This window comes from Ziziphus jujuba, chromosome 10 (genome assembly GCF_031755915.1).
Source record: "Ziziphus jujuba cultivar Dongzao chromosome 10, ASM3175591v1".
Lineage (NCBI taxonomy): Eukaryota > Viridiplantae > Streptophyta > Magnoliopsida > Rosales > Rhamnaceae > Ziziphus > Ziziphus jujuba.
In genome coordinates this window covers 21,004,364-21,023,399 of record NC_083388.1, presented here as the reverse complement: position 1 = coordinate 21,023,399, position 19,036 = coordinate 21,004,364, and the positions used below count along the sequence as shown (strand labels likewise).

At 33.5% G+C, this 19,036-nt stretch overlaps 3 protein-coding genes across 4 annotated transcripts; 2 read left to right on the top strand and 1 right to left on the bottom strand.

Moving 5' to 3' along the window:
• Positions 1–3,688: 3,688 nt before the first annotated feature.
• Positions 3,689–10,733, top strand: LOC107411802 (kinesin-like protein KIN-14G). The gene is made up of 19 exons (XM_060811817.1): positions 3,689–4,215; positions 4,933–5,099; positions 5,206–5,349; positions 5,547–5,777; positions 5,867–5,938; positions 6,320–6,388; positions 6,635–6,712; positions 6,867–6,998; positions 7,095–7,176; positions 7,261–7,356; positions 7,467–7,643; positions 7,728–7,834; positions 7,969–8,149; positions 8,244–8,403; positions 8,539–8,792; positions 8,892–9,055; positions 9,279–9,464; positions 9,719–10,254; positions 10,397–10,733. Exons 1-19 carry the CDS (start codon positions 4,095–4,097, stop codon positions 10,524–10,526), a joined length of 3,087 nt encoding a protein of 1,028 aa, XP_060667800.1. The 5' UTR covers positions 3,689–4,094; the 3' UTR covers positions 10,527–10,733.
• Positions 10,734–13,155: 2,422 nt separating this feature from the next.
• LOC107411796 (probable protein phosphatase 2C 5) lies at positions 13,156–16,690 on the top strand. 2 transcript variants are annotated; one of them, XM_016019453.4, is made up of 8 exons: positions 13,156–13,423; positions 14,215–14,468; positions 14,745–14,916; positions 14,993–15,210; positions 15,317–15,424; positions 15,537–15,662; positions 15,748–15,977; positions 16,136–16,690. In XM_016019453.4, exons 2-8 carry the CDS (start codon positions 14,259–14,261, stop codon positions 16,353–16,355), a joined length of 1,284 nt encoding a protein of 427 aa, XP_015874939.1. In that variant the 5' UTR covers positions 13,156–13,423; positions 14,215–14,258; the 3' UTR covers positions 16,356–16,690. The 2 variants fall into 2 exon arrangements, with proteins under 2 accessions (XP_015874939.1, XP_048325084.1); XM_048469127.2 differs by lacking the exon at positions 13,156–13,423 and having other exon boundaries at positions 14,337–14,468; positions 14,656–14,916.
• Positions 16,691–17,767: 1,077 nt separating this feature from the next.
• On the bottom strand, positions 17,768–18,595 carry LOC107411787 (wall-associated receptor kinase-like 20). Its single transcript, XM_016019444.3, has one exon. It carries the CDS (start codon positions 18,473–18,475, stop codon positions 17,819–17,821), a length of 657 nt encoding a protein of 218 aa, XP_015874930.2. The 5' UTR covers positions 18,476–18,595; the 3' UTR covers positions 17,768–17,818.
• Between the last annotated feature and the right edge of the window lie 441 nt (positions 18,596–19,036).

Genomic DNA, 19,036 nt, shown 5'->3' with positions numbered 1-19,036 from the left:
TGCTTTTTCAATGTTGATATATTTTTGTTTTTAAAAAAATTTAAGATGTGCGCTTTTTTATTTTGAATATTAATCAGAAGGATTAATTCCAGAAATTTTTTTCCAAATGTTTTGCCAAAGTAAATATTTATTGTAAACAATTTCAAGTAAAATCCTTCTCGTTTTAACAAACTTAAATCCACATTTAATAACTATTAAATTCTATGAATAAATTGAATTTTACCTTTTAAATGAAAATATTAATAATGGATATTAGTTTAACAAAGTAAAGTGCATTTTATTTGAGTTTTATAATACCATTTTTATTTTTCTTTTTATTTGTAAAATTACTTTCTCATAATATCCTCATTTTGTGTAAAACTTGTAATTATTTAAACTTTTCAATTTGATTAATGGGAAAAATTATAGATTTAACCACAAAAACAATACGAATGTAATAATAATAACAATAATAATAAAATATGATATTCTCTATTGATTTGATCTTGGTTTTTTTTTTTTTTTTTTTTTTTTTGTTTGGGGATAAATATTGATTGATATTGTTGCGCCCCGTTCTCTTGTTTAGCCGGGCCAGTGGAACCCACTTGCTGCTAAGGGTTGGGCTTGGGCCGGCAGCCTTTTGATCTAAACTAAAATACATGCCGGCATAGTGCTTGGGGCCCCACACCAAGCCTTTTCTCTGTGGGCCCCTTTTCTTATCACATGCAACTAACATTTAAAATGAATCTCCGAAGCTATTTGGCTCGGATCCGAACCGCAAGTTTGAATATGGAGGGAAAATGGAAACTGATTTGACTATAGTAGCCGTTATTCTTTAGCTGATAACAGTCTATCCTATAAATAGCGAATAGTAATAGGTTCCTCCACGCAATTTATCGCATTTGTTAAAAAATGAATGGATTTAGTCACTCTTTTTTTTTTAAAAAGAGTTTCTTTTTCTATTCAATATTTATATGCATAACAAAATTTATCCGTCATCAACGACAAATATTATAAATAAAGCAAATTTCAAAATTTTTCTTCAATTTTTTTTTGAATTGTTCATCAAAATTGAATAGTTCATGATAAATTTCATCCAAAAAACTTGTTAAATAAATGAGAATTTTAAAATAAACAAAGTAGTAGTGGCCTAAATGATGAAGATCGTGAGGTGGTGCACATTGCCCACATCATCTGCTTCTACTTGCTTTGTCCATGATATGCTTTTTGGTTGCCCAATGCCCATATCATCTTTCATCAGGATAAGGGCTCTGCTCAGTTATACATAAATCTTAACTGCTTCTATTTATAGTATCTTGCATGCTATTTTCTTAGGTCAAAAACAAAGAACAAGGAAACATATATATATATATATATAATTATATACAGTTACAATCACAATTTAATTACAGGTTTATATTATTCATGTTCCACAATAGTATAAAAATGTCCAGAATTATTATCTATTTAAATGATTAAGTTTTATCTTGTTCTAAAACAATGGTCGTAATGATAATGTTGACTTTAAAGAATTTGTGTTATGTAATATTTACTTTAAAGAATTTGTGTTATGTAATATTTTTTAAAAATTTATTTCTTAATCATGCTCACATGTTTAAACTTTACACATAAGCAAAGTACAGGCCACATATTAATTAAGAGATAACATGCATGGTCTTTGAAATCCATTGGAAAGGAATAACTATATATTATTCTTTATACGAATCTATCATCAATTGATTAAGGGTGAAATTGTAGTGCTTGTGTACATGTACAAATCTTGTTGCTTGCTTGGGCATGAACTCTTTATTTAATTATAATTTCAGGTTGATCATGAAGAGGGCATGTGAGGAGAGATAAGAAGATTCTTCTACAGAATTTATGAAAGATTAAAAGGTTGCACTTAAGTTTGTAAGTGACCTACGAAGCCTTTATTATAATTAAAAAAAATTAATTTCAAAGTAACTATGCTTGGAGTGAAAGCGACTCAAGTAGCTCTTTATATAAAACAAATGGTAGTATAGAAATTTAAGATATTTGTAAGTGTTTAAAAGAAGACAATTGGTAGACGCCGGCTTCACATAGCTCTTATACCAAACCAAATATATAATCTACATAAATCAGAACAATGCAGGTATAAATTTAAGCATCGAGAAATTAATTAGTTGATTAGTCCTAAAATTATATTGTTTTTGCGTATTATTTTCCATGGATGAAGTATGAAACTAGACTCTATAGCTTTTTTTACCAACTAATAAGATTACATGAAATCCAACTGAATCACAAAGCAAAAGCAAATATATATAGTTTATTTGTGTCAAGAGGGAAAACTGGTCAGATTAATAGACACCATCGAATTTCTATAGCAATGCAATTCCTCTTTAAATAAAAAAAATAAAAAAAAAATAAAAAAAAAGGAAGAAAAAGGAAAAGAAAAGCAGGCTAATAATAACTCTATGATGATTAAAGGTTGAGAAGCTATAGAATTAAAAAGGGTCTCTTGCTTTCTTATCTTCTTATATTCCCACTTTTTATTATTATTATTATTATTCATATGTTTACAATTGCATTTTATAATCAAACGATGAAGTTTAAAATTGTTTTCTATACAAAATAGAGTTTATTTTCTGTTGAAGTGGCTAAGTATAATGGAGTAATAGATTTTTTATACATATACAATGTATAGCGCCAAAAGCGAGCTTGAACTAATGGTTTTGAATCAATTACTTTAAAAGTAGAATGGAAATATTTTAGAAAACGATTGGGAAAAGAAAACGTAATGCTAAAAAAAATGAAATGGAAAATACATTTCTAATCATTTTATATACATAAGAGGCTTTTAGATACTAGATAACATCATAACAAACATTTAGTAGTCACTTGTAACCAAACATGACAAAGATATACTGCAAATTAACCAAATCATCTCTCCAAACTTACAATAGCAAAGCAACAACGTTATTGAGGGGAAAGTTTAGCTTCTTCTTTTTACATCAACTTTACCCTCCAAAATATAGTTCTTTTTTTTCGTTTTTTTAATAATTTGTAATCTCCAAATTTATGCAAATTCAGTGGTATAAGGCTTTCATTTTAGTTTTCAACCAAATGTTTAAATATATATGGGAAATGTTTTGGTAAAAAAGCAATTTGCAAATATTAGTACTTAAAGGGTGAAAAAGAAAACACTTTACAACTTAAAACATTGGCTTTAGTGGGCTAGATTTTGACTGTTTCTTTAATGTGGGGTTATGAATAAAATGCAGGCCAAATCATGATTTGCTTTGCCTGTTTTCTTTAGAGGTGATGAGTGATTATCCTATGGTACCCCCTACCAAATTATGAAAAAGAAAAACAGAAACTTTAAACATGTTTCTCTTTTTTTTTTTTTTAATCATAATTAATTGTGATTATCAACATCATCAGCTAGACCAATAACCGGCACTACAACTTTGGATTATAAAAGAAATAAAATCTTCCATTTTTTTTTTAATTTCCCAGATAAAGAAAGTAATTTATTTAAGCCAACACCTAATTTAATATTATCTAAAATAATTTATTATTATTATTATTATTTTTTAATTAGGCATTTCTTTTCTCACCCGCGAAATATAAACCGTTAAAGGCAGGTCCCCGGGAGGTTCGGAACCAGGTTCGGTCCAGCTTTTTCCTATCAATATTAGAGAGCGAGAGAGAGAACGAGAGAGAGAGAGAGAGAGAGAGAGAGAAAGCTGAGAAAAACAGAGGGAAAGTGAGAGAAAGAGCGAGAAAATATTCCCAAACCCAATTTTCTTCTCTCTTCACTTCCCATAACTCTTTCACGACCCATCTTCAAAACCCTACTCTTCTTTTATCATCAATCTTTATTCTCTTTCTTTTGAGAATTCAATAACTTTTTTTTTTCTTTAAATAGACAAACAGAAAGAAAATAAATAAATAAACAAACAAACAAAATTCAGAATTTGTCGTAGTTTTCCATTACAATCCGGTTTCTTGCAACGTTTCTTGAAGTTGGTTTTGATAAATGTATATAGAAATTGAAATTTGAAACTGGGTTAGTTGAAATTTTAACGGTCAGATAATTTCTTCTTCTGGTTTTTTTTGGGGGGAGTTTGATAATGGCGACAGAGCAAGTCATTCCTTTCTCTGTAGCTTCTTTGGTTGAGGATGTTCTTCATCAGCATGGAGCCCGTTCGAAACAACAGCTTGACTTGGCTTCCAGGAAGACAGAAGAAGCTTGTATGCTCCAACATTTTTTTTTTTTCGTCTTAATTTCTTTTTCCCTATATGAAAAAAATGACGTTTGGTTACATGTTCTTTCTGTTTTCATAAATTAATTAAGTTCAGCTTTATTGTTATTATGTGTTTTTTTGTTTCTCCGGTTTCTTTTATGAATCATGTGGGTTTTTTTAATTGTTCAATATATGTGGTTTTGATAATGAATTATGGACTGGATTAAAATATGTAACAGTTTTTATTCAAGTTTTGGAATTACGACCATTAAGTTTCACAAATTATAAAATGGGATACCATCTAGATGACGCGAAATTAAAGCAAATATCAATTTAGTTTCTGAAATATTTAACCTGTAGAAAAACTGTTTAGAAGTCCATCCTTTTTCCTAATGAAATCTTGGGTAGCCACTGTTTTTTCATGATAATGGTTGGAAACTGGGATTTTTTCTTGGTTGAAACCGTATTGTTGGTTGAATGGAATTATGTTATTCTCATTGGAGATGAAATGAAAAAAAGGAGAACTAAAAGCATGATTTTCTTATAAATTTTATGCCTGCCTTAAATCAATTCTGAGTTCTTTCTCATATGTTAGTTGTTGAAAATATGGGGTTTTTCCTTTGCTTTTTAAGATTTACTCATTGCACAAAGGAAAAATGCTAAAAATTAATTTGTATTTTTTTTCTCTTTTTTTTTTTTTTTTTTTTTTTTGTTTTTTTGGCAGCCTTGAGAAGGTATGAAGCAGCTGGGTGGCTCAGAAAGACAGCTGGAATTGTAAATGGTAAAGATTTGCCGGCTGAGCCTTCTGAAGAAGAATTCAGGCTTGCATTGAGGAGTGGAATTATCCTGTGCCATGTTATTAACAAGGTTCATCCCGGAGCTGTGCCAAAGGTATTCATTTTGACTTTGTTTCTGTTCTTTATTCGTATGCTTTTTATCTATCTATCTGTCTATCTCTCAGCTGGTTCGGCAATTATAAATGCCTTTTTGTTCTTAGGTAGTTGGAGGCCCTTGTGATTCTGCAGTCAATCCCGACGGGGCGGCTCTTTCGGCTTTTCAGTACTTTGAAAATGTAAGAAACTTCCTTGTAGCTGTGGAAGAATTGGGGCTCCCAACCTTTGAAAACTGTGATCTGGAACAGGTAGGTGATGTAATTCTTGTGACATGAAAAGGGAAATATTGAAGAATGTCATTTTAGTATTTAATGTCCTTCACATTATTATGGATGTGAATAACATCTACATGAATATATAGATAAACTCATACAGACTGAAAAATGCATTACTTTGTGGAAGTTGTCATTCTGCTCTAACAATCTTCCATTTTTGGAATTTACAGGGAGGGAAATCTGCAAGACTTGTGAACTGTGTCTTAGCACTCAAATCATATAGTGAATGGAAAGAAGGAGGTGGGAGTGGCTCATGGAAATTAGGTGGAAATGTGAAACCAGTTACCTCTTGGAAACCCTTTCAGCGGAAAAATGCAGAACCTACTGTGAATTCCTTTTTGAGGACCTTGTCGGGTCAGCAGACTTCAAATGCAGATGTTGGCCAAGACCTCAATGAAACAGTTAGTGAGCTTTACTATTTCTAAATCTTTTTTTGTTCACTTGTCAAATGATGTAAGAGAATGATAATAAATGCATACTTGATCTTCAGGGCTCCTCTCGTTCCTTAACTATGCTAGTCCGCGAAGTTCTTTCAGACAAGAGGCAAGAAGAAATTCCCCTCGTAAGAGTTCTTGTGCTTGTTGTGTTAATTTTCTGACCTAGTGGAGATTGCTCACAAGTCTGCAAAGTAGGTAGATAGGTATTAACTGTGTAAGACATTCAGGAATTGACACAACTTTCAAAGAATCTAATAATAGAGTTAACAATGGAGGCACTTTTGACTACCAATAGATGAGTTGTTTAATATGAACTAATTGAGTTGTGGCACTCTTCCCCTATTACTACAACCATTAAGTGGATCAGAAAATTATCTGTGTCTATAATGGTCAAAGTGTTGGCCATGACAGATCTTTTTCTTTCCGGCCCGAGTATTATTCTTCACATAATTTATAATATCTAATTACTTAAAAAGAGAAACAAAATTTTCTTTTGCTTCTGACAGGTTATCGAATCAATGCTTAGTAAAATCATGGAGGAGTTTGAGCGTCGTTTAGCAAGCCAAACTGAAAAGGTAAGCTGCTTTTTTTTCCTTGAAACTGGTTCACCACTTCATTCACAAATTCTTGCTAGTTTCTTTGCAATTTTTAGTGTGATTTAGATAGAGGATTAGGTTTTGACTTTCAGTTTACACTTATCCACTACAAAATATAGTGCTAATTAAGTCTTCTTTCTCAATACCGAAGAATCATTCATAGTCTTGTCTTAATTTTAGTCGAGGTTCCTGAACTCACAATTATTTCCTTTTCTGAACTAACAGGTGAAAACAATTCCAAAAGATATTCAACAGTCTGGCCCTGATGAGTCTCTTTCAAAAACCGCTTCAGATGATATAATGGTATGGTTTTAGATTCAGCATAGAAGGTTTAAAATGCAAGTAAAGATTGTCTTGGTTCAGTTTAACAATACTATTTGCATGCAAGTTGATTATAAATTGCTTTTTATCTTGAGCACATTTGGGTGACATTTTTTTCTACCTATTGACTCTTAAGACGGAAGCAGAAGATGCCACTCAAAGTAAAAGGGAAGAATGCCAGAATGAAATGTATAATCATGATGAAGGATCAAAAAAACAGTTTTTTAAGCAGCTTATGCTGATTGAACAACAAAGGAATGATATTCAGGTAATTGGCAGAGGTATCATATTAGCTGCCATATACAAATTTTTAAAAACTGCCAGGAAAGATACAACTTTTTTAATTTGTGTTGATGTTCTGTAGGAACTGAAACTTACTCTTCATGGTACGAAATCCGGAATTCAGTTTTTACAAACGAATTATCAGGAGGAGTTCAACAAATTAGGTACATATTTTAAAAAGTTGGTAAGGTTCTTATGAGTTTTCAGGGGAGGAATTGCTCATCTTATACTAATATCTTATCTGATAGGTAAGCACCTCCATGGTCTGGCTCATGCTGCTACTAGCTACCAGAGGGTTCTTGAAGAAAACCGTAAGCTATACAATCAAGTGCAGGACCTGAAAGGTAAAAATCCCAATGGCCATTCTTGATCTTCAATAACATTAATAATATTCCCTTTTTTTTTTTTTTTTTTTGGCAGCAAGACTAAATATGTATCCATCATGTTTAATTAGGAAATATAAGAGTATACTGTCGAGTTCGACCCTTCTTGGATGGTCAAGCAAGCCGTTTTAGTACCATCGATCACATAGATGAGGGAAACATTACAATTCTCACCCCTTCCAAATATGGCAAAGAGGGAAGGAAGTTATTTACTTTCAACAAAGTGTTTGGTCCTGCTGCTACCCAAGGTCAGCTAGTTTTTATATAGATTCTATTCATAATTTATCATTTTTGTTAGCATCTCTTCAGTGTTCTTTTCTCTTTTTCCACAGAGGGAGTATTTTCAGATACACAGCCTCTGATTCGATCTGTTCTTGATGGTTACAATGTATGTATATTTGCTTACGGCCAAACAGGATCAGGAAAAACTTTTACCATGGTAAGGAAGAGGAGCATGTTGCAGCTGCAACTATATTGATGCTAATTTTTACCATCATAAACTAATTTAACTTTCTGTAGGCTTCTGACCAGTTATTTACATTCTGTGACTTTTTTTTTCTTTTACCAATTTAGACTGGGCCCAGAGAGCTTACAGAGGAAAGTAAAGGTGTAAACTACAGGGCATTAGGTGATCTATTTCTTCTTTCAGAACAGAGAAAAGATACCATTTCCTACGAAATTTCGGTTCAGATGCTTGAAATTTACAACGAGACAGTCAAGGACCTCCTTGTGACAGACGGTGTTAACAAAAAATATCCTTTATAATGTTAATTCATTTCTCTATAATATCATCATATCTTACCAATAAGTCTCATGTTCGTACTTGTTCTTTTAACTCCTGAATACATTAGAAATCCGAAACAGTTCTGTAAATGGAATTAATGTACCAGATGCAAATCTTGTACCTGTTGCATCAACATCTGATGTCATATATTTGATGAATCTTGGTCAAAAAAACCGTGCAGTGAGTGCTACAGCTATGAATGATCGGAGTAGTAGATCTCATAGGTAATGGAGATATTCTGAAATCAGAATGTGTCCTGTCTAAAGTAATTGCATTAAAATGCTATGGTGATCTTATTGAACAACATCATTCTACTATCCAATGCAGAAGACTAAGTTCTTCATGGTATCTATTTGCAGCTGCTTGACAGTTCATGTTCAAGGACGAGACCTAACATCTGGAACTGTTCTTCGCGGTTGCATGCATTTGGTTGACCTGGCCGGAAGTGAAAGGGTTGACAAATCTGAGGTGACAGGAGATAGACTAAAGGAGGCTCAACATATCAACAAATCTCTTTCAGCTCTAGGAGATGTGATTGCCTCTCTTTCTCAGAGGAATGCACACGTTCCTTACAGAAACAGTAAACTCACACAACTCCTTCAAGACTCACTTGGTAAGATAGCTATAACTTGAACTGATTTAGGGCCTTAAAACCAGATTTCCACTCTAACCTTTGCTGAAATCTATGTTACTGGATATTGTGTCTATCCAGGGGGACAAGCAAAGACGCTCATGTTTGTTCATATTAGCCCAGAGCCTGAAGCTCTGGGAGAAACAATTAGTACACTGAAGTTTGCTGAACGAGTTTCAACTATTGAGCTTGGTGCTGCAAAAGTTAACAAAGATAGTGCAGATGTGAAAGAGCTTAAAGAACAGGTTAAACTCTTTAATCCTAGTTTATTTTGAATAATACAATTCATGAATGTACTCCAATTGTGACTTTCAATTTGAATATGAAAAGTTTTATATTTCTTATTTCGTTCAAGCAGCTTGCTCAAAGCTGCCTTTTCTTTTATTATTTCGCCAGTAACAATACAATAAATCGATTAGTCTAATTTTACTCTGTTGTGGTCGATATGCTTCTTCTTTCATTCTACAGATTGCTAGTCTTAAGGCAGCTTTAGCAAGGAAGGAGGGAGACAGAGATCAGCTTCAACATTCTCGATCCTGCAGCCCGGATAGAGTTAGAATGAAGTCTGAAGGGTCTTCACCTCTGCATCCTAGTTGGAGAAGTACAGGAGATTTGACCGCTGGTCATAGGCATCCAATAGAGGACGTTAGAGAGGTATGCAACAAAACCAAAGTACCATTATATCCAAATTACCATTACATTGGTAGCCTATATTTCCATTTTAATTTACTCAAACTTAAATTCCAGCGCTAAAATTTCTCATCCTTCACATCAAATGACCTTTGCTCTTATAGTCTTTGGTTTATACATAAATTTAAGTTCATCTGGAAAGTGATTAAAACGGGTATTCATCATTCATTTTAGACCAGACTTCATTCAATTCATGAATAATATTTCCTGTCCCGTAGGTTCGAAACAAGTCTGCAACAAAACTGAAAAGACGAAGTTTAGACCTCCATGACATGATAAGGAGTACAAGTCCTTGGCCCCATGTTGGCGATCCAGAGCCGAATGGAAAGGAAGATGATAAGGATTCAGTTTCAAGTGACTGGGTTGATAAGGTAATGGTGAACAAGATGGAAAGTCTAAGTAGAGAGGATAGTCTGGTAGATTGTTGGGATGAAGACAACAACCACATACCAGAAATATTTGGTCAGAGTTATCTCCCAGACCCTCCAAAGATATACCCTGAACAGTTTGGCAAAGTCATAGGGAACAAAAAGGAGAGCCAAGATTATGATGCTCAGAAGAATAATATTCGATATGAGATGGCCACCACTGATGAGTCTGATGAACTTGAGGCTGCAACCAGTGATTCATCAGAGCCAGACATGCTTTGGCAACTAAATCCACCTAAAACTACCATTACCAACATTCCAAACGGCTTGGGACAAAAAACTAAGAAGACCACCTATCCAAGGCCATCTAGAATCCTAGAAGCTAGGTAATGAAAATCCAATCCCATTCTTCTTGGTTTACTTTCTTGCTTCTTTTTAAGCTGCATTATAACATATCATACTTTTGCTGCATTTTAAAGGGTCTAACAGAAACTCTTTTTTTTTTGGTATGGTTTTTTGAAAAACTAGGAGTTTAATTCCATCATTAATTCCATCACCGGTAAGAAAAGCACCAAATGGGGTTACTCAGCCTTCCAACAGACCAGTAAGGCATGGAGTTAACCCAGACGGGAAGAGGAGAGCTGGGAATGCAAAGTGATAGTGCTCGTTAATGGGGGTTTTTGAGGGAAAGTTGGTTTTTTTTATATTTTGTGTATGTATTTATTTGTTTAGTTAGTGAGAGCGAGAAAGAGAGAAAGAGAGTATTTTGTATTGTAAAATGGCAATTGTTATTCTAGTTGCCTGAGGTTTGCACCTTGCAAATTTCATTTGGTTTATACGGGTGTGAATTTTTATTTTTTCTTTTTCTTTTTTTTTTTCGTGAAACACCTTGTTTTTTTCATCTCCAAAAAGTGTTTCTCATAAGGAAAATGGAAGAAAAAAAAATATGAATTTGGGTATTTCAAGTAGAGTATTTGTGTTTGATGTGTAAAAGATTAGCAACTAAAAAGAAAACGAATTTAACAACCATTTTCAAATTTCAATCGTATGAACAAAGTCAAATCCCCTGAATTTCTTATAACAAAATCCAAGAACGAGTTTGTTGTAACACTCAAAAATTCAAATTCCCAGCGGTAATATACAATTTCAGCAACTTCAAATATCACAATGTTCCAGCAAATAAATTCAAACTCAAGGGATTATATTGCCCACCAAACAACATCCATGTCTTACATCCACGTCCACTTGAGTGGGCAACACGCATTAAGCTTTACAGCTGGTTGAGGACCCCTCTATCGTATTCATATCAAAGGAGTGGCAAACTCCATCGTGGGACCCGATACATGTGGCCACGTCAGCAATACCTTTGATATTTCGTATGAGAATATCCACAAATCGGTGCAGTTACAAGTGTCAAAATCAGTTCTAGAGATTTGTCCATGACTTTGGTAGGAGATTTCACCTTTATATACCTTCTTGTACTTGTACATAAGAAGCCCTTTTATTTTATTTTTTTAATTCTTTTTTTTATTATTATTAATTTGCATTCCATGTACTTCACTATTTTTTTCCCCCTCAAATTCTATAAAAATCTTGTATTCAGATAATTTTTGGAAAAGTACCTAAAATTGCAAGTGAGTGCTTTTCTAAGAAAAACAAAAAATCACGAACATAAAGGAACAAAACAAAAATTGTATTAGAGATTTATGAAGGAACATAAATTTGTAGTACTAGTTCAAATCTTAGTCCCAATTGATACTAAAAACTCAAATAATAAAAAATAACAATCGTCTTGCTGAACCATCACAATCTTTGGCAACTGACAACAAAAAATTGATATCGTTTTTAGCTTTTTTATTATTTTTTTTTTTAAGGTTTTTAACTTTAGTTGTGTATAATTTAGTTTGTGATGTAAATAATAGTTGGATTTTTCAAGTAATTACACAAGTTCTATCATGCATCATTAAATAAAATTCATTTTTATTAACAATTTTTTTGTCATTATAAATTACTATCAACGTAATCATTTTATTATTTATATAGGCTTGATTTTTAAAAAAAAAAAACAATACACATCATTAAAGGGCTTTCTTCTAAACAAAAAGTTTGGATGCAGGAAGATGAATTTGTAATTCAAACGTGAAAATTTGTGTCTATTATTTGAATGGGTAACTTTTAAAAAAGATAATAAAATTTAAAATAAACTAATAAAATAATATTACATCTTTTTACTACATCTTATAATAAACTAAACTCTTTAGATGCTTCTAATATTCTTCATTAATAAAAAATAAATAAAAATAAAGATATGCTTTTAAAAAAAAAAAAAAGAAGAAGAAAAAAAAAGAAAAAAAAGGGGCTTTCTGTTATTATTGAGATTTTTTTGGTTCACATATTGTTATTGAGATTGAAGAGGTGGCTCGAGTGGAAGGGATACATTTTGAATTTTTTTTTTTTTTTTTTTGGGTCAAACTTCTCTTTGATAAAGCATTAAGCCCTTTATAAGTATTTTTATTTGAGAGTTTTTTAATAATTAAATAATCATTTTCAAGTTTATGCTAATTTTTTTTTATAATGATGTTTTAGTTTCTGGTTATGTAAATTAATCTATTAATTATTTTTACATAACCTTTTCATGCCAATGATAGGATTGATATACTTGTGAAGATATCAAAATTTCAAATCAAAATAGTAATCTTTTGTAACTATACACGATATTAAAGATTTGTTGTATCCAAAATATATGGATTTGTTTATTTCAAAAAGAGATATTTAAAAAAGAAAAAAATGCAAAACAATTGGCTTATTATCTTAATCCACCCACCAAATTATGTATTTTTTTTTTAGAAAAAAAAAAAATCCGATCCACCTAATTGTTTGACAACCAAGTCACCGCACTTTTCTCTTTTTTTATAATATTTATTTTGTAGACGGGGAATTATTGTCTGTGGGTGGAAACATGTTCATCACAACCAACACTGTCAAGTGAAGGGCCGTTTCAGGAATATCATTTTTTTAGCCGTTGATCTTGAAGGAGCCGTGTGAGATCAAATGATAATAGGAAATGGGATACAAGCCGTTGGATCATCCTCCATGTGTTATGACTAATCCTATCCAGTTCCCATACCATAAAATACCCGCAGAGCCGCTCAAGTCAAAGGGATTGCAAATGTCAACGAAACCAACACCTAAGGACCTACAAGTCATTTCACAACATACCCGCTCCTTCTCTATAATATCGAAGATTAGGACATAAACGTCATTATCAAATACTTTGTCCCCCAAATCGTACCCTTTTTCCGCGTTTCTTTCTCTCTCTCTCTCTAGATTTCTCTTCCAATCAAATCACAGAAAAACGCTGCGACGCTCTCTATCTACTTTCTCTTCGGAAAAAAATTTCAGTTTCAGAGTTTTTTTTTTTTTTTTTTTTCTTTTTTTAGTGATCGGTGGAGCTGAATTTGCAATGGAACTGGTATTGGAAATGAAGGATTGGTAGATGGGCTTCAATGTCCGATCCTCTATGCTCGATCTGTCACTGACTCGCTTTGTTCAGCTGTGAGTCTTAGGGTTTCTGAAAGTTTACAATTTTCACTGGTTGTGCTAATTTATTTTTTTCTTTTTCTTTTTTTTCAAGCTCAAGTTTTGATAAGGATTTGATTTGTAAAATTATTATTATGTAAATTGTATATAAATTAGTTGCATTTAGATTCTTCAATTTTTAAGCATTAGGGATTTTGGGTAGATAAATTATTTGTACATTTTGTCAAATTTATGATTTATGGCTGTTCTCTTGTTTAGTACGTATGATCGTACTCTTTATTATTTAAATTTACTTTGTTTGGTTGGTTTACTAAAATGGGGTTTTGGCTTTAGGGAAAAGTTCGGACATCTGCAGACATAGACTTGCATGAACAATTATTTTTATATTTTCTTAAGATTTTTGACTGATTCTGGCGTTACTGCATTTTTTAGGATTGAGTTCGGTATAAATTAGATCATTTTGAGGATAATTGTGTACTTCCCATTTGCGATTAGATAGGAAAACTCACGTTCAAGAGTTTTAACTGATTGATTGGGCTTTACAAGTTTTGTTAAGAAGGTGTTGAAAATGTTGGGATGCATGCCTTGAAATGTTTTATTTTTTTCAACATTTATTTTTCTCATTTTATAATTCACCCATTTTTTCTGTTCCAGTTAATGTTTTCTCTTTGCTAACATGTCTACTAGATTCAATTATCAGTATGCAAAATTGTTAAATAAATTAGTGTGATTATGAGCTATTTATTGTTCCCCCAACAACTTGTTTATTTATGAAAAGGATTTATTTGATGTTTTTGGATGATTAGGGTTTTGGTACCAAGTTTTCTGAAATGTCAAAGCATAGAGTAAAATGAGCCAGATTGAAGTATCAAGGATGAAGCCTCCCCTTGTTCCGCTTGCAACTTTGATTGGTCGTGAGCTTAGGAGCGAGAAGGTTGAGAAACCATTCGTTAAGTATGGGCAGGCTGCTTTAGCAAAGAAAGGAGAGGATTACTTTCTGATAAAACCCGATTGCCAGAGGATTCCTGGAAATCCGTCGACATCATTTTCTGTCTTCGCGGTATTATTTCATGCTATGTTGCCCTTCTTGCATTTATTGAAAAGACAACTCGTCATCCTCTATTTGAATTTTGAAAGAACTGAGGAAAAGTAAAGACAATTTTGATTCTTAAGAAGTGAAAAAGTTGACCTCACCCAAGATTTATAATTTTATTCGGTGTGACTCTGGGAAATCCTATCTTTTTCAGGTCAACACTGTGAGATAGGAGCAATAAAAAGTTTGATTTCTTTCACTGCTTTGTCATTTATGATCCCAATTAGCATTCTTTGTCAGCAGATTTTTGATGGGCATAATGGTATATCGGCTGCTATTTTTGCGAAAGAGAATTTATTGGCTAATGTCTTAAGTGCAATTCCTCAAGGAAGCAGTCGGGAAGAGTGGCTTCAAGCCCTTCCTCGGGCATTAGTAGCGGGTTTTGTGAAAACTGACATCGAATTTCAGCAGAAAGGCATGTACCAAATTTCTTTTCTTACTTTTCTTTCAGCATTTTCTTCTGTTCCCTTATGCTTTAAAATCAACAACAGGGGAAACATCAGGAACAACTGTGACATTTGTTGTGATTGATGGGTGGACCGTGACTGTTGCATCTGTTGGGGATTCTCGATGCATATTGGACTCTCAAGGGGGTGAGGTTTCTCTTTTGACTGTTGATCACAGGCTGGACGATAATGCAGAAGAGAGAGAACGTGTAACTGCAAGTGGTGGTGAAGTAGGAAGGCTCAATGTTTTCGGCGGCAATGAGGTATGTCATAATCTTATTAGTTTGTCCTTGCTACTCACAGCAGAATGATGTTTTAGAGAGGAAATATTTTATTGACCCTAACCTCCAATGTGTACATGGCTCATAGGTTGGCCCCCTACGCTGCTGGCCTGGTGGATTATGCCTTTCTAGGTCAATTGGTGACACAGATGTAGGAGAATTCATTGTCCCAATACCTCATGTGAAGCAAGTTAAGGTGAGTTTATACCATCTCATTTGTAATAATTCTGATAACATTTGATATAAAATCTGATGCTGAAAAAGTTTTTTTTTTTTTCTTTAATATATATATATATATATATATATAGCTTTCAAGTGCTGGCGGAAGATTGATAATAGCTTCTGATGGCATCTGGGATGCTTTATCTTCTGATATGGCTGCAAAGTCTTGTCGGGGATTACCTGCTGAGCTTGCTGCAAAGTTGGTTGTTAAGGTAATGTCTAAGATGCCCAATTTTCCTACAGGTATGTCTGATTTTACTAAGTTTTGTATTAAGATTTGTTCATTCCACCTTTTAGGAGGCTCTAAGGTCGAGAGGTCTGAAGGATGATACAACCTGCCTGGTTGTGGATATAATCCCATCAGATCATCCTGTCTTACCGCCAACAACACCAAGGAAGAAACAGAATGTGCTTACATCACTTCTCTTTGGGAAGAAAACTCAGAACTCCGTTAACAAAGCTAAGCTTTCTGCTGTTGGAGTTGTGGAGGAGCTGTTTGAAGAGGGTTCTGCAATGCTTGCCGAAAGGTATGTGTTTTGTTTTATATCTGTAAAGAAAGTTGCAACCAATGTCCTTGCCTCCTTGATGACTGAGTTCCATGTTCAATAGAAGGAACTAAAGAGTTTTATGTCTATCTTCTTGAGTTACAGTCGTTAATTCCTCTCTCTTCTCCACCTAAATGCAGGCTGGGTAAGGATTTCCCTTTGGATACAAATTCTGGGATTTTCAGATGTGCAATCTGCCAAGTGGATCAGCCTCCAGCTGATGGTTTATCAGTAAATTCTGGACCTTTTTTCTCACCAGCATCAAAACCTTGGGAGGGCCCATTTCTCTGCACAACTTGTCGGAAAAAGAAAGATGCCATGGAAGGAAAGGGGCCAAGCAGACCCACAGTGATCTCGTAGTAATTTATCTATTACAGACTGAATATATTTTTTCTCTGGCAGTGTGAGCATGCTTAGTTTTCTTTTTTTTCGGTGGTGGTTATTATAGATATGTGTAAGAAATGAGGTTGAGATACAAATCGCCAGTAGGTATTTTTTCACTTGTTAAGAGTTTGTGTGGATCTGGTTTGTGCTCAGCTGTTGGACTGGACTGACTGACGGAGAGTGGAAGTGCTATCTGATAGATATGCTTGTGATAGGTTTTTTGTTGCTAACTGCTTGTTGTAAGTAAATTGAAGATTGCATAGTAATATAATTTGTTGCAGTGGCTTATTTATGCCCAGTTTGCAATCTTACTCGATTGCTCCCTGAATGTTATTTGTCGTCAAACAATGAATAGTACATTTGGTGGGCATTACTTTGGAAAGTTGGGCAGGTATTTGCAATTTTGTACAAATCTAGCCTACCTGCTTACTGCATTTCTCCTTGAATAGCTGTGATTCTTATAAGATTGTATTTTGTTTTTGTGCGCAATTGATTTTTTCTTTTTTTCTTTTTTTCTTTTTCTATCTTTTGAATACTGTATGATGTGCGCAAGATCAAGCAAAAGCTGGACAGGAGGTTTCCATCATAAGCGATGGAAAAGAAAATTGTAAAAGATGGACCATTTATGCGGGGAATTTATAAATGTAAAAAATGTTAATTTTCTCAGTTTACCAGAGGGAATGGATGAAAAGGTGGCATCCAAAATTAAGCGCTTTTTTTAATTTATAATTAATAACTGGTCGAGAGGACTAATTATTACTCAATCTCACATTTTTTCACCATAACATTATTATTCAAATCCGGTATGCAGAATTAAATTTTGAGATAATTACTAATCATTTTCCAAGTTGTTGAAGAGATTGAAATAATTTAGGAAGAATGTTTCTATAAAAATGTTCGAGTAACATGAGCCATAAAAATTGGATATAACATGGACGATCTCCTTGTTTTCAGATATTTTCAGAGCTTGTTATGAATAACATACTTGTTATCTGTAGCGTGGAGGAAGTAATTTTTTAACACCTTTCCAGTCTTGAAACTAAATGGCGTTTTTTTTTTTAATACATGAACGTGCACAACAGGTCTGAGTAATGTATCTGATTACCTAAGTTGCATTATGTAGAAGCAAATACAGAAGTTCTTCATCCAAACTTGGAAGGAAAACCAAAAAACATGGCAAGCAAACTAGAGACCAACCAAAAAACAAAAAAGACATGCATTTTATAGAAGACACTAACAGAGCAACAACAAACCCACGGTCTTTTTAAGTTCCTCCATTAACACTTGGATTTTACTTGCTAAATGCAAATTTTAGTGGAATGAACTAGTTTTTTTAATGAAATAGTAGAAAGTGTCAAATTATCAAAATACTTTACAAATTTGGCTAATATCAACTACTTTGCATGAACTATGGCCAGTTCTGCTACCTTGAATCCAACTCAGTTAGGAAGCAACCACTGTATCTCAATGCCATAGTTCCATTGATCCAAAGAAAGTCCAGGTTGAACATCCACTGCAGAAGTATAAGCAGTACACCCTCCATCCCTAACCTTGATCCTATGCGAAGTCATGCTTGAATCTTTCAAGAAATGGCAGCAAAGTGTACCTTTACATGAACTTCCCTCCTCCATTTGATCCTCAAACAGCCTACAAAAACTGCTTGAGGTACAGTTGAGAGGGGACAGAAAAATAGAACTAGAGCAGTTGAACAACATGACAGTGTTATGAGTAGATATATTGAAGGGTGAGTTATCGTCAATCCTAAAACCTTCTGTTATGAAATCAGAAGTAAAACATTGTGTTTTCTGAATCCTAGGAGGGTTTATGATGAGCTTGTTGGAACTCGGGTTTATGCTGAGGATGTTATAGTACAACCCTCTAGAGGAAGAGAATTGAAGAGTGCCATTGTTGCAGTAGACCCTGTAGTTTGGTTCCCCACAGTTTTCATTTGTGCTAAGTGGGTAAGGAACTTCAAGATTGCCACATTTAGGACAAGTATCGAAAGCTGATGCTTGGGAGACTAAAATGAGCAAAAAAGAGGTCAAAAACATTTGCAATCTTTTGTCCATTACTATAAGTGGAGAAAAAAACACCATATAGAAGCAAGGAATTATGGGTAAGCTACTCTTCTATTTATAGAAGTGTCATGAACTCTTAAAAGCTAAAAATAATAATATTGTAAGTTATATATTGGCAAATTGGTATTGGTATTGAACCAGATTGGTATTGGTAGTGAAAGTGATTTAACTCCTTTTCTGAATTTATCACCAAGAATGTGGTAAGACTCCTCTCAGTTTCTCAACTTCATTAGAGAAATGAAGGGGGAAAAAAGGGTCAGTCAAATTCTAATTATTCATTACAATAAGGATTATATAATCAAGTTTAATATCAATAACCATGAATCTTGAAGCTGATTAGCTACTTAGGTTTAAAATAAACCAACTCACAATCTTATATTGCTGTACTGAATTTACATTTGCGTTATCTGTGTCATCCAAATTTACAATGAACCAGTGGGGACCAAACATTCAAATATATAGCCAACAAAACAGTCAGCAGTGAAATGAAAGTGAGTATATATTGTCAAAATGACAGTTAAAAGTATTATAGCATCAAACTCATGTAGAAAATCAAATAACTCCTCAAATTAACAAGTG